Here is a 16,861-nt window from a genome sequence, read left to right as displayed (position 1 = left end):
GGTTCACTTTTTTTATTCTCACTACTATTTATATTGACTGGGATTTTTCATAATAACGTTTTAAAATTTTACTATTTAACTGTACTCTCTCTGCTGGTGGAGGAGCCGCATAATTGACAATAGCAAGTCGTCTTTTCCAGTTCATCCTACACTGGCATTTGTGTGTGGGCGAGTCTGCTACCTTAGACTACCGTAAATAATTAAACCATCCTGTGTGTCCTGTACGCTCAGGAGAGCCCAGAAAATGGGCTTATTTTCCCTTTTTCCCTCTTTGTTCCTTTACTTGACGCTCAGTTAAGCTCTTCAGCCCTGTGCAAAGCACCAACAGGTGAGCTGTAGCACGCTGCAGACCACAGCCTCAGCTGTCCTCCTGGAGCATTTATGCACCTCTTTTCGGCTCTGTGTGAGATCAGCCCCAAGTTTTCATGCGTTGTTTGCTTGTTTGTTTTCGTCTAGTTCCCTACAGCTTTTGAGTTCAATGAACGGTTTTTGATTATAATTTTGGATCATCTGTACAGTTGCCGCTTTGGTACTTTCTTATACAACTGTGAGTCCGCTCGAGAGAAACAGGTGAGTGTTTTAACATCTTTAACATCTTTTTAGCTAAAGACTCACCAAAACGTGTTTAGTCTGCTGTGAAATAACAAAGAATTTGATAGCTTGGTTTGTGGTTAATGCAAAGTTCCTCATTCTGTACCCCAAGCTTGGGCGTTTTCACTTCAGCCAGGGGTTGTTGAGTGTATCGTGTTTATTTCAGGGGTAAGACATTGACTTTGCCTTCAGGGAGTAGGAATGACTTTTTCGTTGAGGTATAGATGATTACAATATCGTATAAGTTTCAGGTGTACAACACAGTGATTCAATAGTTTTATAGATTATACTCCATTTAAAGTTATTACCAAATAACAGCTATATTTCCCTGTGCTACATATCCTTATAGCTTGTTTATTTTATACCTAGTAGTTTGTACGTCTTAATCCCCCACCCCTATCTTGCCCCTCCCACCTTCCCTCTCCCCGCTAGTAACCACTAGTTCGTTCTCTATATTGGTGAGTCTGTTTCTGTTTTGTTACATTTGCTCACTTTTGCTTTATAGATTCCTCACATAAGTGGACACATACAGTATTTGTCATTCTCTGTCTGACTTATTTCACTTAGTATAATACCCTCCAGGTCCATCCGTGTTGCTGCAAATGGCATTATTTCATTCTTTAATGGCTGAGTAATATTCCATTGTATATACATAGCACATCTTCTTCTTTTTTTAAAATTTATTTTTGTTTATTTTATTTTTGGCTGCATTGAGTCTTCGTTGCTGCATGCGGGCTTTTCTCTAGTTGTGGCGAGCGGGGGCTACTCTTCATTGCAGTGCACGGGCTTCTCATTGCAGTGGCTTCTCTTGTTGCGGAGCACAGGCTCTAGGTGCGCGGGCTTTAGTAGTTGTGGCACGCGGACTCAGTAGTTGTGGCTCACCGGCTCTAGAGTGCAGGCTCAGTAGTTGTGGCGCACAGGCTTCGTTGCTCCACGGCATGTGGGATCTTACCGGGCCAGGGATCGAACCCGTGTCCCCTGCATTGGCAGGTGGATTCTTAACCACTGTGCCACCAGGGAAGCCCCTAGCACATCTTCTTTATCCAGTCATCTGTTGATGGACAGTTAGGTTGCTTCCATATCTTAGCTATTAGAGTAGGAATGGCTGTTAAAGGCATGCAAGGTCACCCTCCCAAAATGCCATAAAAATGTCAATAAGGGAAATTTTTCTTTAAAAGGCATAAACCCACAAGAACAGGGGGAAATAAGGAAGGAGACACAGCAACAAACTTGGAAGCTGGAAACTAAGTAGATAAGTGGGAAATAACTTTACTTGAGAAAAGTGACTCGCAAACCAGCAGTGGGGAAGCCAAGAACCAGGCCACTTTGCATCACAGCAACCCCATATGACTCAGGGGTTCTGGGGCAAGGGTGTACCAGCGTATGGGACAAAGAGGGAAGGGTACGATAACCTGAAGGGAAAAAACAAAAAAGATAACCTGAGGGTCTGTTTAGAATGAGCAGGTAGCTTCCCCAGATCACCTCCACTTGTCTCTGGAGTTAAGGACAGAGGTTTCTTCTCGAGAGAGGGTGAGAGTAGGTATCCGGGCTGGGGACCTGAGTGTCCTCAGGGGATGAGGTGAATGGGAAGAGCTGGTCTGTGAAAGGCCCAGCCCATGCCGCCTGCTCACTCCCAGCATTCTGGCAGCAGGTCCTTATCTTTCAGATGAGAGCCTGTTGGCAAGGATGGGGAGGAAATGGAACCCTTGGATGTTGCTAGTGGCATGTATCCAAGAGGAATGAAAACAGGGGTTGAAACAAAACTTAGACACAGATGTTCACGGCAGCCCTACTCAGAATAGCTAAAAGACGTCAACAACCCCACTGTCCATCAGCTGATGAATAGATGAACTAAATGTGGTCTGTCCATTCAGTGGAATATTATTCAGCCATCAAAAGGAATGACGTTCTGAGCCATGCCACAAATGGATGAACCTTGAAAACATGCTAAGTGAAAGGAGCCAGACACAAAAAAGGCACATATTGTATGATTTCATCTATATGAAACTTCCAGAAAAACAAGTCCATAGAGACAGAAAGCAGATTTGTGGTTGACGGGCTGGAGGGAGGGGAGAATGGGGAGTGACTTCTTAATGTGTACAGGGTTTCCCTTGGGGATGATGAAAATGTCTTAGAGCTTCATAGAGGTGGCAGTTGGACAACATTGGGAAAGTACTAAAAGCCAGTGAATTGTAGACTTTAAAATGGTGAATTTTATGGTACGTGAACGACACTTCAATTTGGGAAAAAAAAAAAAAAAAGAAGGAATCATCTCTAGAGAAACTGACTAGCCCAAGAAGAAGGACCTGAAGATTACCAACAGCTAGGGTTCCCCATGGTGAAGCTCAAGTTGCCAAGCCGCATGACTTCAGAGCTTACATAATAGCAACAAGCAGGAGGGAAATAAAACAGCGTGGAGAAAATAGTTACCACGTAGGGTGGGGAGAAACCTAGACAGGAAGCTATCAGTTAATATCCCAAGAAAGATAGGAAAATATTGGTACCATGAAATAATAACAGGATATTATTTAGAAAGAACGTTTAGAGATAAGAAAACTTGAAATTAAAAACATGCTATAAGGGACTTCCCTGGTGGTGCAGTGGTTAAGAATCCACCTGCCAATGCAGGGAACACGGGTTTGAGCCCTGGACGGGGAGGATCCCACATGCCGCGCAGCAACTAAGCCCGTGCACCACAACTACTGAAGCCCTTGTGCCTAGAGCCCGTGCTCTGCAACAAGAGAAGCCACCGCAATGAGAAGCTGGTGCGCTGCAACAAAGAGTAGCCCCCACTCACCACAACTAGAGAAAGCCTGCACGCAGCAACAAAGACCCAACGCAGCCAAAAAGAAATTAATTGATTTAAAAAAATGTGCTATCAATAGAAATCTAAAATTCAGCAGAAGAGTTGTAAGATGAGGGTGAAAGTCTCCCAAAAAGTAGGGCATAGAGACGGGTAGGAAATGGAGATAAGAAAACTAGGAGATCAGGCTCCCAAAGAGAAGAAGAGTAGGTTATTTGCAAAGAAACAGAAATAAGGAAGACTGAATTCTTCAGCAGCAATATTGGAAAGTAGAAGTCAGCGGAGCGTTGCCTTCCGAATTTTAAAGGAAAATGGTTTCAACCTAGAATCCTCTCGCCACCCAACTGTCAACCAGATGTGAAGTAGACCAAACGTGTCCTCAGACACACGTGGCATCAAGAAAGAAGACTGCATGGAGTTCAGGAAGCTAGGAGCTCCAGCACAGAGAGGCCAGAGGGAAGCCTCAGAGGGCGAAACAGAAGAGACTTCCTGAACGAGAGCTGGGTGCATGGCGCGGGGGCGGCCGGGGCAGCTCCTTCCTCCCAGGATGCACCTGGGGACTCCAGATGTGCTGAGTGTCCTGATCAGAGTTTTAAAGACATTGGAGGAAGAGTTTGGGGTTGAATGAGTGATAGATGCCAAGCGAAGTAAGCAAGCAGAATAGACAGCTGTTAAATTAAAGGAAAACAAAAACAGAAATTGAACAGGAAAAGAAATCAGAGTAGAAAAGACATGACTTACCTGGGAATAGCATTTGCTGAGTCATAGCAATCTAAACCCTAAACATGGGTCTAACCAGAGCAACGCTGTAAACTGGGGGTCTGAGGCAGGGTAGAAGGTGTGAGCACAGCAGGATGGGGAGGAACGTTCTCGCTGTGGCAGTGTCAGCAGTTAATGCCTGTAACTTTATAGTCAACAAGTAACAAGAAAAGGGTGTTTCTCACGGGGGTGGAGGGAAGTACCAAATAACCAAATCAATTTTAAAAATCAAACACAGTTGCTTGGGGGAGAAAGGTGAGAGACTACTTTTTTCATAACAAACCTTGTCAAGCTGTTTGACTTTAAATCAACCGTGTGTCTGTATAAAAATAAAAACAAGCATGCCAATAAACACAAGGCAGTGTAGACTGTGGAATCAGAAAGGGACAAGTGAAGTTTTAGGTGGATCCCAAGGAAGGCAAAATTATGCTGCTATTATTACCGTTCACATTCACGAAACGTGTATGTTCAAAAAATTTCTTCAGTCACTATTTCAAGCTGTTCTTTTCAGCTTCCAGTTTTAGCTTACTGGTCCTTTCTTCTTGATGTCATTACTAGGAAGAGTTTCCAATTCTGCCTTCAGTAATTTTAATATTTGTACTTTTATTTCCCAAGTTTTGATTTTCCTCTACTTAGGCTCAAAATGGGTAAAAATCTATAATTAAAAAACAGTGAAGATGTGAATATCTGTATGAGATGATGGACACCAGACTGAAAATTGAAGATTCAGTGAAGTCAGTTATCCACGTGTTTCAAATATCTGGATACTGGCATGATGCATTAAACATCTGGATGTTTGATTAACATGGCGCTTTGTCTAGATGCCTGCTGTCAAGTAGATACAGGCTGAGATTTTGTAGTTCTAACAAACACAAAAATGGAAAAAGTCAGCGAGATCTTATGATAATTTTTCTTGCTGCTGAATTCAAAAGAGCGTACTGCCCATCTGTTCATAAATGTTTTCCCTAGCCAGGAATAGTCTTCTTAGGTCAGTGAGTTGCATTTAATGTTAGAGCATCCTTCCCCTCTCTCTTCAGGCAGAAACAGTGGCTCTCAAGCCATTATCTATGCAAATATTGGGAAGTGGTGCTCGGCACTCGCAGGTGCAGAAGGCTTTTTGAGCTATTATGGGGATAATGTACATGTGTGATTCAAGTTGATGCTCAGCTGTATCGCCGCAACCTGCAAAATGGTTTGTGTACCAGGGTGTGTTTTTACTTAGGCTTTCTACTTTCTCTTTCCTCTAGAAAGTTACAGAAAGAACTGTTTCTTTATGGTCGCTGATAAACAGTAATAAAGACAAATTCAAAAATCCCTTCTACACTAAAGACATCAATCGAGTTTTATATCCAGTTGCCAGTATGCGTCACTTGGAACTTTGGGTGAATTACTACATTAGATGGAACCCCAGAATCAAGCAACAAGTAAGTGAAGTAGCATCGTGAACTATAGTGATGTCGACTGAGTACCACTTCTGGACTTAAATAATGTTATGTAGTACGTTTTTATTAATTTTTATTTTATTTTAAATTTTTATTGGGGTATAGTTGATCTACAATGTAGTGTTAGTTTCAGGTGTACAGCAAAGTGAATCTGTTATACATATACCTGTATCCACTCTTTTTTAGATTCTTTTCCCATATAGGCCATCACAGAGTACTGAGTAGAGTTCCCTGTGCTATACAGTAGGTCTTTATTAGTTATCTACTTTATATATAGTAGTGTGTATATGTCACTCCCAGTCTCCCAGTTTATCCCTCCCCCCACCTTTCCCCCTGGTGACCATAAGTTTATTTTCTACATCTGTGACTCTACTTCTGTTTTGTAACTAAGTTCGTTTATACCCTTTTTTAAGATTCCACTTACAAGCTATATCATATGATATTTGTCTTTCTGTGTCTTATTTCGCTCAGTATGGACAATCTCTGGGTCCATCCATGTTGCTGCAAATGGCATTATTTCGTTCTTTTTTGTGGCTTTTCAAAAATATTACAAAAGGAAAAATAGCAGACTAAAAAATGACACTTGCTTTCATTTTTTTATTTTTTGAGTCCACTTGGCTCAACTATTTTATTGACTAAGCATCTGTTTTTAATGGGTTTTTTTAAACATCTTTATTGGAGTATAATTGCTTTACAATGGTGTGTTAGTTTCTGCTTTATAACAAAGTGAATCAGTTATACATATACATATGTTCCCATATCTCTTCCCTCTTGTGTCTCCCTCCCTCTCACCCTCCCTATCCCACCCCTCTAGGTGGTCACAAAGCACCGAGCTGATCTCCCTGTGCTATGTGGCTGCTTCCCACTAGCTATCTCTTTTACATTTGGTAGTGTATATATGTCCATGCCACTCTCTCGCTTCGTCCCAGCTTACCCTTCCCCTTCCCTGTGTCCTCAAGTCCATTCTCTAGTAGATCTGCGTCTTTATTCCCATCCTGCCCCTAGGTTCTTCATAACCATTTTTTTTTTAGATTCCATATATATGTGTTAGCATACGGTATTTGTTTTTCTCTTTCTGACTTACTTCACTCTGTATGACAGACTCTAGGTCCATCCACCTCACTACAAATAACTCAATTTCGTTTCTTTTTATGGCGGAGTAATATTCCATTGTATATATGTGCCACATCTTCTTTATCCATTCATCCGTGACACTTGCTTTTAAACACAACTTTAGTTAAAAATTGTTAATTACTAAACCATTTATTTTTTAAATTAATTTAATTAATTTATTATTTTTGGCTGCGTTGGGTCTTCGTTGCTGCACGCGGGCTTTCTCTACTTGCAATGAGTGGGGGCTACTCTTTTGTTGCGGTGCGCAGGCTTCTCATTGCAGTGGTTTCTCTTGTTGTGGAGCATGGGCTCTAGGAGCGTGAGCTTCAGTAGTTGTGGCTCACGGGCTCAGTAGTTGTGGCTCGTGGGCTCTAGAGCACAGGCTCGGTAGTTGTGGCGCACGGGCATAGTTACTCCGCGGCGTGGGGGATCTTCCCAGACCAGGGCTCAAACCCATGTCCCCTGCATTGGCAGGCAGATTGTTAACCACTGTGCCACCAGGGAAGACCCACTAAACCATTTATTTTGATTGGTGTTAAACTTACATTTTTCCTGACAACATGAATAATACATTTTTTATTTTTACTAAGATGTAAACTATTTTAAAGCTCTGGAAAATTTCTGAGTTTTGATTGTCAAGGATTTTCTTTAATCATTGTAAGTTGTTAGACATCATAAGAAGGTTCTTTCCAGCGACTGGACTGAGATGGTCCTTTAAGGAAAAGGAACATTTTCTACTCTCTGTTCAGGTGTATGTACTTGTCAGCTAATATGAGAGTGCTCTTTACTGAAGGTCTTTGCTTCTAAAGTAGAGATAATTGATCTGTCACAGGATAGTACAGTCATTTGGCCATTTCTCGGTCCAGCGTGGCGATGGTGATTTTTGAAGCGAAAGACTGCACATTTTATTAAAGGCACAGTCAGGCTTTCCCTTCTCCCAGCCTCACTGCATCCAAGCTCAGAAGGAAAGTCCAGCCTGTTTGTGAGGGCTCAGAAGTATGTCCACTGAGCCATTTGTTCTAAGTGCTCTAAATAGTCAATATTTGCGGTTGCTCTCTGTAAAGGTTTGCACGTTTTCCTGCAGTCCCAGGCCAGTCTTGCGTAAGCAGCAGCTTTAATCCCACTACGAGTAGTCGGGCAACAGCAGGGCCCGGTGCTCGGTCTGGCCCTCGGTTTGTTTATTCCACTCTGGCAGCTGGCCACGCGCCAGTGTGTGTGTGCTCTCTCTTCCCACTGGGGAAATGCACGTTTAAGCTGGCCCTCTTGTTTCAAGGCCTCTGCTTGCTTGCATGAAAGCCTTTTGCAATTTCGTAATGGTTGGAATGTGTAGTCGTTTGGAAAGTGACAGATTCCAGGGCTTGTTTAGTTTGGGATTTGAGAAGCACACAGAGGGAATGCCTTGAGCGCAGCTCCGGCATTTGGAGTATCAAGTAAAGAGGAAATGGGAATTTTTACAGGGTTCTAAGCAGTGTTACATGGGGTGTGTTCCTTTTCTGATTAAAAAATATAGATGAGCACTGTTTGTCCTATAAATTTCACCTTTTCTGCATTTATCATGGCTTTTTAAAAAACCATTGTTTTTTAGAAAATGTTGACAATTTCTGTACAGATTCTATAATCTCCCGTCACCCATTTGTACTTGGAGAAATTCTTGTAATTGCAGGCATTTAGAGCAATTCATTTATGATATACAAAGGTAATGACAATTGTGTGACAAGTCAAGTTTGCAGGGACATCACTGGCAGAACTTACTGTGATGTGTTTCTCCCCCTTGTTCTCCCCCTTGTTCTCTCTTAGCAAAATGGAACTGGGCCGGGTAGGAATGCATATTTGTTTGATTGAGGTTTTTATTTTGAGACACTGATTGGTGTGTTTTAGGATCTGTGACATTTACCCGAAGAAAATAGCTTACCCTTTCTATACAGATTTTCTGAACGTCAAGGGTCCTACACGCGTCTTTGTTGTCGCTCGGCATCTTGTGTTTTCATCTACCGAGTACTGAGCGTTCCCATGCGTCAGGCACTGGGGGGACCCAGAAATTAAGAAGAGGTGGTCGCTGCCCACAAGGAGCTCCCAGACTGGCAGGGGCACCCAGGAACGTAAGCCGATGATGATAAACAATCGAGGAGAAATGTGGAAACGGAAGTGTGAATGAAGTGCATCAGGTTTCCCGAAAGATCTTATGCAGGACATTATTTCATACAGAAATAGATTACAATCCAATCACACAGGACTTTGCAAATTATATAATGTAGACCTAAAAGAATATCCTTAACCACTGAAGCCATTACTCAGTTGTGTGGCCCAGTTGGTATACAGGCAGTGACTGTGGTAAACTATCAGACCGATGCTTACATTTGACAAGCAATGAATAAGCAAACTTGGTACTTTTATGTAATATGAGAAAGTTGCTCATACTGAAAGCCTAAGGATAATTTAGTCACGTAAACCTGCGTGGGACCTTCGGCTGCTGGTGAGTCGCATATTGTCCTTTGGGGACCTCTGCACTCCACGTGGCTGTGAACCAGAGTTGCCCCGGGCCGTTCCCATTTTGCTTAGGATCACAACGAGGACAGACATTCACAGGCTTACGTGGGTGGGGTTTAAGTCATTTCTGATAGAAAAGTTAGAACTTCATGCTTCATTCCCCAAGGGAGACGTCGAGGTGTGGGATTTATAGTCACTTGACTACGAATTTCATTTCTCATCATTGTGTCCTTTGATACACTGTCACAAATGCACTCTTTCCTTCTATTATATCCTCTAAATTGGTTTTGTTTGTTTATAGACTAATGACTTCTACATATTTTGTACGCATTACTAGATAGAATTGTCTTATTTCTAATAGTTTTCTAACTCTATAGCCTCGTCATCGGCAAAAATGATCGTGTTACCTCTCATTTATTTGTCTTGTCTTAATTGTACTTGCTGGTACAATAACAAACAGATTCTGACAGTCATATGGGAAAGAGAGGTTTTCAAAATAGCCAAGGCCAGAAACAGAGCATGGAGGTTCGGAGACTGGGGAGGGTGAGAAGGTGGCGGAGGGGAAAGGATGGACTGTTGGTGGTAAATGTTTACTGGTAAGTGGTCCTGACACAGCAGATGTCACACGTCCACACAGACCTCCCGTTCCCCGAACCTGCTCCTCCCGCGGGTTTCCTCATCGCAGCACTCGGCAGCTCCATCCTACACGCCCTGCCCAGAAACCTTACACTCATCCTCCCGCCTGCCCACTTTAAAACAACGGCTTCATTGAGGTGTAATTGACATGTAGTAATCTGTACACGTTCCAAGTGTGCAGTGCGGTGGGTTTTCACACGTGTCTATACTTGTGACACTATGAGCACAGTCGAGGCTGTGAACATACCATCCCCAGCAAACGCTCGTGTCACCACAGGTGAGCTTCCGTTTTCCAGTCATCCTCGTCTCCCTGCTCTCTCATCCCAGGCTGTCAGGAGAGCCTGCTGGGCTCGGCCTTCAGAAACCTGTCCAGCCTCCGAGCCTGGGGCTGTGCGTTGCTGCAGAGCCTTCCAGCTGGACTCTCAGATTCTCAGCCTGCTTCCTTCTAGTGTGTTCTCAACACGGCAGCCAAAGTGCTCCTTGTGAAATATACCCCCCAGATGCCAGCACTCCTCTCCTCAGCACTGTCCAGGCAGCCGCTCGCCTCCCCCGGGGTCAAAGCCCAAGGCCCAAAGCCTCAGACCTCTGAGGCCTTGTGTGGCCCCCACGCCATGCCTGACCCCTCTGACCTCCCGGCCTCTCCACCGAAGACTCGTGCCCACACACCCTGATTTGGCCACACTGGGCTCCCTGCTCAGCCTCAAGACACTCAAGCATCTGCTTGGTCGCCTCCCCGTTGAGAGTGTAACCAGCGTGTCCCCGTCCCTCTCACCCTGCTCTCTCCTTTTCCGTAGGCCTCATCACCTTCCACGTCCTATGTACCTCACAGGGTTGTCTTCGTTGTTTGTCTCCCCCTGCTGGAAGAGAAGCACCATAAAAGTGGGCATTTGGGCCTCCTTTGTTCACTGATGTACCCTGAGCACATAGAGCAGTGTCCGGCCCTCGGTGGAGCACATTCAGAGAAAAATGGGCAAAGGATATTAACGGGCAGTGCGCAGCACTTACTGGGTGTCAGGTGCTCTACCAAGCATTCCTGTTCTAATGCCAATACGCATTTTGGAAAAAACCTTACATTCTGCAAAGTCATGCAGTAAAAAGAACAGGGACTTAACAAGAGGGATGGGGCTAGGAGGTAGGAGGAGACCACTCTAAACCCGTGCACCTCTGTAACCAGAGCGCTGATGAAAGCAGCAATCAGGCCTTGGCAGCCCGTAGTGGGTTGAATGGTGGCCTCCAAACGACACATCCACTTGGAACCTGTCAATGTGACCTTATTTGGAAAAAGGGTCTTTAAGGATATAATTAAGTTCAGGATCTCAAAATGAGATCCTTCTGGATTTAGTCAGGCCCTAAATCCAATGGTACGTGTCCTCATAAGAGAAGAGAGGAAGATTTGAGAGACAGGATGAGGCCATGTAAAAACAGAGAATGATTGGAGTGATGTGGCCACAAGCCAAGGAAACCTAGAGCTGCCAGAAGCTAGAAGAGGCAAGGAAGGCTCCTCCCCTAGAGCCTGTAAAGGGAGTGTGGCCCTGCTGACAGCCTGATTTGGGGCTTTCTGCCCTGCAGAACTGTGAGAAAATAAATTTCTGTTGTTTTAAACCATCAAGTTGATGTTCATTTGTTATGGCAGCCACAGGAAACTCATACACAGTCTTAAACCCCAGGGCTCCTGCCCCCTTCTCTGAGATGCAGGTCCTGGAGAGCATCTGCCTCTGATACAGACCATTCTGACCAGTACAACTCAGATCCAGGGTATAGCCTTCTTCATCAGCGTAGCATCTTCTCAACTTCCTTGTTGGTACTCGCGGCTTCAGCAGATAGCTTAATGCAGTGGAAAGCAGGACAGTTCTAGAAGCCACAGCCATAAAGGAAGGCACTTCTGTAGACTTTCAGCTTTTTTCTTAATGTCCTCATATATTGCTCAAGCTTTCTAGAAGCTTGCCCTTGATCACTTCAGAACCTTAACATGTTGGCAAGGGAGTCTAGGGTCTGTTCTGTTGTATATTTTGGCCTGGGTGGTGATTACATTAGTGTATATGTATGCAAAGATTCATTGAGCCGAACATTTTTTAAAGATTTGTTTGCATCACTGTATGTAATTTCTGTCTCAATACAAAAGTTTAAACAATTAACATCCCAGGGATATTAAATAAAAGTACCAAGTATTAAATTGGTACTTGGTACCAGGGAGAATCTCATTGTGTTTTGGTGTTACTTCTACCTTTGTACTGGCATCAGTCCCCTATTTATCAATCAAAGACATCAGTGTTGTACCAGAACAGACTGTATTGACCAACTTCAGTCTCACGACAACCCTGTGGTCTGGGCTGGTTTTATTCCCATTTGACAGATAGGGAAATGGAGGCGCCCAGAGAGTTGTTACACAGCTGTTAAGAGGCAGACTGGAGATTCACACTAGGCTGCCCGTCAGAGCCACTGCTTTCAGCCATGCACGTGAAAAGATGTGCTAAGGCAGAGTGATGCAAACTAAAGCTACCATGAGATACCATGTTATACTCATCAAATTGGCAAAAACTCTTTCTCTTACGTTGCTAAGTTCTAATGAGGATGTAGAGCTACAGGAATCACCAGATGCCACTAGTGGGAGCATAAGGTCATCTCCCCACCTCAGAGAACAATTGGGCAGCATCTAGTAAAGTTGAAAAGACCATACTGTCCTCTCCAGCAGTTCCTTCCTCACCCACCAGGAAAATTCCTTCGAGAAACATTCACATACAAGTCTGAGGAGATGTGTCCAAAGATGGCCCAGCGTCGCTTATAATAGTGGGGAATATCCCACTATTGGGAATGGATAGATCAGCTGTGGTTTATTCATTCAACGAATTCAACTGGGATCCGCTTGAGAAAAAGAGTCGGATCACAATGTCGGTCGATAAGTACAGAATACCACCATTGATGTAAATTTTCACCAAATAGAGAAGAATGGTGTACTTTGTTTCTGGATATTCATTGAGAGGAAAAGTGTCACAAGTCTGCTCGGGAAGGAAGGCTGCATGCCAACCTGAGAAGAGTTGTTGCCTCTGGGAGTGAAAGCGGGCAGCAGGGACAGGTGACACAGGAGCCCGGAGCTGTGCCTGGGTTGATGCATTTTAAAAAGATGCTGACGCATGTGTGTGGATATGTGTACGTGAGTTATTTCTTGGTGGCAAATAGCTGGGTGTTTTTTAATTAATCTTTGTGCTTTTCTGTATTTGTAAATTACGCAGTATTGAAGGATGTGATGTGTGTTAACCCACAACGAGTGAGTTTGTTCAGAAAGCGGCAGCCGCAGCAGATGTGGGGCACAGGCGTGTCATGGTGGCGGAAAGTGGGAACTCACATCTGTGCTTCTTTCCAGCAGCCAAATCCGGTGGAGCAGCGCTACATGGAGCTCTTGGCCTTGCGCGACGAGTACATAAAGCGACTTGAGGAGCTGCAGCTCGCCAACTCTCCCAAGCTTTCCGATCCCTCGACCTCACCTTCTAGTCCTTCGCAAATGATGCCCCACGTGCAGACTCACTTCTAATAAAGGAAATAGCTGACTTTCATTCGGGGCCTCTGTACAGAGTAGGTTAAAATATTTGCCTCCATGTAGAACTTGAACTAACATAATCTTAAACTCTTGAACATGTGCCTTCTAGAATACATATTGCAAGAAAACTACAGTGTCTACACGGCAATTGGAAGAAAGGAGCCCAGATGGGGTTTTGGAAAATCCTGATACCTTCCAGAAGCAGTTTTTGAAAGATAATATTTAAATTATATTTACCTCTTCAGAAATACTATGTGTACAATATGTATCTTGTGGGCCTCATTGGAACAACATTTTTAACTAAAGGGGAAAGAATATATGTTTGTGAAATGGATTTACCTCGAACTGCTTACAGTAGTTGCTTAGGGTGATCTAAAAGGAACCCAAATGTGAAAGATGTGTGTTCCTGCCAAAACCAAATTGAGCTCAGCTTCCAAGGCATAATCCACAAGCAAGGTGTTTAAATAATTGCCAAATTTCATACCATCGTAAGTGTGATGACTTAAGGACAAATAGCTGTGTAGATGAGCTTTCCATCATTTTGAAATTTTGGAATATGAAGTATTTTCCCCAAGAGAAGCATATTTTTATATTTAAAAAAAACTGATAACGCCCAGTTAAATATGATTTGATTGTTTTTAACATTGCCAGTTCTGTTTCCTAAGTTCTTTCATGAGCTTGCCTAGGATTCTGACCTATTTTCAGGTGGTAGAAACCCCTTCTATAGCACTGTTTGAAGATGTCGGATGCATTATGCTGCTTATGTGAATGTTTTCGCAAACGTTGCTCTAGTCAAACTAGCTGATCTGCCAAAGTGTCGGGTTGACCATCTTGGATGTGTGAGCTGTCGCTAGAGCAGCATCCTTTGAAATAAAAGCCGCAGATGTACATTTGTTGAGCGTATTCTTGAAAGTATGGTGTTTATGCATTTCAATTTCAGTGGTGTTCGACACCCCTCCCCACCCAGGCGTGCATAAAAACTGGTTCTACAAATTTTTACTTGAAGTACCCAGCGGTTTGCTTTTTCAGGTTTTTTTTTTTTTGTAGTATTAAATGCAATTTCAAATGCAGTTCTATTTGATATCTGAACTAATTCATTTAGTCAGTATATTTGTAAAAGTTAAGGCTACAGTTAAAAAACAATTAATGTGTTCTACAGTGATTTGTAAAGGACTATTTATAGCTAATATGGTTTTGTTTTCAGTGAATTAAGAGAGATTAAATATATCTTTGTAAATTATTTTATGTCATAGCTTAATGGTCTACCAAATAAGACATCTCAAATGCAGTAGTATAAATGTATAAATTTTGTATGTATAAGAAATTTTTTAGACAGTCTCTTGCTTTTTGTAAACGCTGTAAATATTTCATAAATTAACAAAGTGTCACTCCATGAAAAGAAAAAAAGCTAATACTAATAGCTGAAAGGATTTTGTGAAATTTCATGACAAATGTTTCATGGCAATAATGACTAAAGACCTGCTGTAATAAATATATTAACTAAACATTGCACTCTATTCCCAGGGCTGTAACTGTGTATGTGTCTTAAATGTGCATGTTGCCCATCTTACTTGCTTTTCCTGGATCTACTTCACATGCCCTTTATCTTACTAGCAACCTTGTATAGGGCTCTCCCCAAGTCCCAACAATATTGGAAATTTAAGTACATTAACAATGCAGATTTTAAGCCACAGCTACCTTCATTTTTTAAAATGTATTTTATTGAAGTATAGTTGATTTACAATGTTGTGTTAATTTCTGCTGTACAGCAAAGTGATTCAGTTATAAATATATATATATATTCTTTTTCATATTTTCCATTATGGTTTATCATAGGATATTGAATATAGTTCCCTGTGCTATACAGTAGGACCTTGTTGTTTATCTATTCTATATGTAATACTTTGAATCTGCTAATCCCAAACTCCCCATCCCTCCCTCCCCCATCCCCTCTCCCCCTTGGGCAACCACAAGCCTGTTCCCTATGTCAGGCCACAGCTGTCTTTATTAAAGTAGGGATAGCTTTCACAAAAGTGCTGGGCTGCAGAGACGCAAGACTTTCAGACTCCGGATGGAGAACACAGCAGTTGACATTAAGGGAGATTAAGAGACTGGTTGAAACAAGTCATACTCGATGTCTCTTTAGGTAAGAATTATTAAAATTCTTCAAATGCGGCCAACTGGAAATTCATCTACGTGTGTCCTAAGAACGCTAAATAGTTATACTAGTAAACTTACCATTTTTAAAAAATCCCAATAGGACTCTTAAAAGAGTAAGTATCTCTTTTAAAACTATGAGTATTTGAAATGCTCTCCAAGGTTCTTCTTCAGACACGGCTATATTTCACCCTCACCGCGCCCTCGTGGCCACGTGATGTTCTATTATCCCTGTTTTTCAACCGTGGAGGGCATTGTTGCTGCAGGGGTTCATTGACTTGCCCAAAGTCCCAGAGCATTGAAACAAACGTATGCAGGCATCGAACTGAATTCTGCCTCTCTTGCATTCCCACTGAATAGCCTTAGCTTTGCCTTCTGCAATGAAATAGAATAATCTCTTCCTGGGACAGCCCTTCAAGTAAGTTGGAATCATATCTATTTCTGACAGTATAACAGGTTTTTCCTAACTATAGTCATAGTACTTTCTGATCTATTTTTGATAATGCAGCAAAGCTTCTCCTTACAGTTTTGGGGAAGGAATAATACTCAAAAGTTTGAAAATCTGTTGACCAGTATCTCATCACTTGCAGCCCTCTACAGAATGCAGCTGTCAGTCATGTGGACAGCTCATGTGGCATTTGGGAGCATTAGGCAAAGGCAGGACTATATAAGGGGAATGCTCTTAAAATACAGGAATTGATTACAGGGTATATACACCTCTGACTGGAGGACATAGCCATTGGTGGCCATTAAAGTAAAATCTGGGGACACCCAAAGGAAATAAATATATGCAGCATGCAGCACAAACAAGAACGAGGATTAGCACATCCGCAGGAAAACCTAATGGTTGAAATAGATTGCAGTCAAATTCTTTTAGGTTCACAGAATCACTAAAGCATGCTGCCGGAATACCAATTTTTGAAATGAGTCTAATACTCTGGCATCTACTGTTAGATTTATAACTTAGTTAAGGAATTATTAGTAAAGTCTTTTGTATTAAACATATCTGGAAGATGAAAGATCAGCAAAACAAAGTATTCTCATTTCCTCATGAGGCTCAGATTCAGATACGGTTTATTCCTTATTTGCAGTAATTCGTCATTTAAAAGCAAAGGTGATAACGTATTTAAACCATGTAGGGTAGCTAAATGCTTAGTATTTAAACCATGTAAGGTAGCTAAAATGTTTAGACATGACCATTAAGATTTAGTTTGTTTTTCTAGTAGTTACGGAGAACACGGCTTATTCATTTATAGTGGTTAATACGTATGTGCTTCTGAAATGGACTGTTCCACAGTGCAGTCCACATAAATTACAAAAGAAAGTTGTTCATCTCAT

The 16,861-nt window shown here is 42.4% G+C and overlaps 1 protein-coding gene across 6 annotated transcripts in view; it reads left to right on the top strand.

Annotated features, from left to right (window-relative positions):
* The window catches only part of MTM1 (myotubularin 1), a 113,490-nt gene extending 98,387 nt beyond the window's left edge, over positions 1-15,103 (top strand). For 3 of the 6 annotated variants that reach the window (XM_060292432.2, XM_030846950.3, XM_060292430.2), the window contains 3 exons: positions 457-570; positions 5,401-5,577; positions 13,193-15,102. In XM_060292432.2, coding sequence (XP_060148415.1) covers positions 457-570; positions 5,401-5,577; positions 13,193-13,360 — 459 coding nt within the window. In that variant the 3' untranslated portion in view covers positions 13,361-15,102. Of the gene's footprint in view, positions 1-456; positions 571-5,400; positions 5,578-13,192 lie in introns of all 6 variants that reach the window. The other 3 variants (XM_030846946.3, XM_060292433.2, XM_060292431.2) reach the window with 2 other exon arrangements.
* Positions 15,104-16,861: the final 1,758 nt, after the last annotated feature.

The sequence above is a fragment of the Globicephala melas genome, chromosome X, assembly GCF_963455315.2.
Source record: "Globicephala melas chromosome X, mGloMel1.2, whole genome shotgun sequence".
Taxonomy (NCBI): domain Eukaryota; kingdom Metazoa; phylum Chordata; class Mammalia; order Artiodactyla; family Delphinidae; genus Globicephala; species Globicephala melas.
Note: the sequence above shows the minus strand (reverse complement) of the source record. Positions and strands in the feature narration are given on the sequence as shown.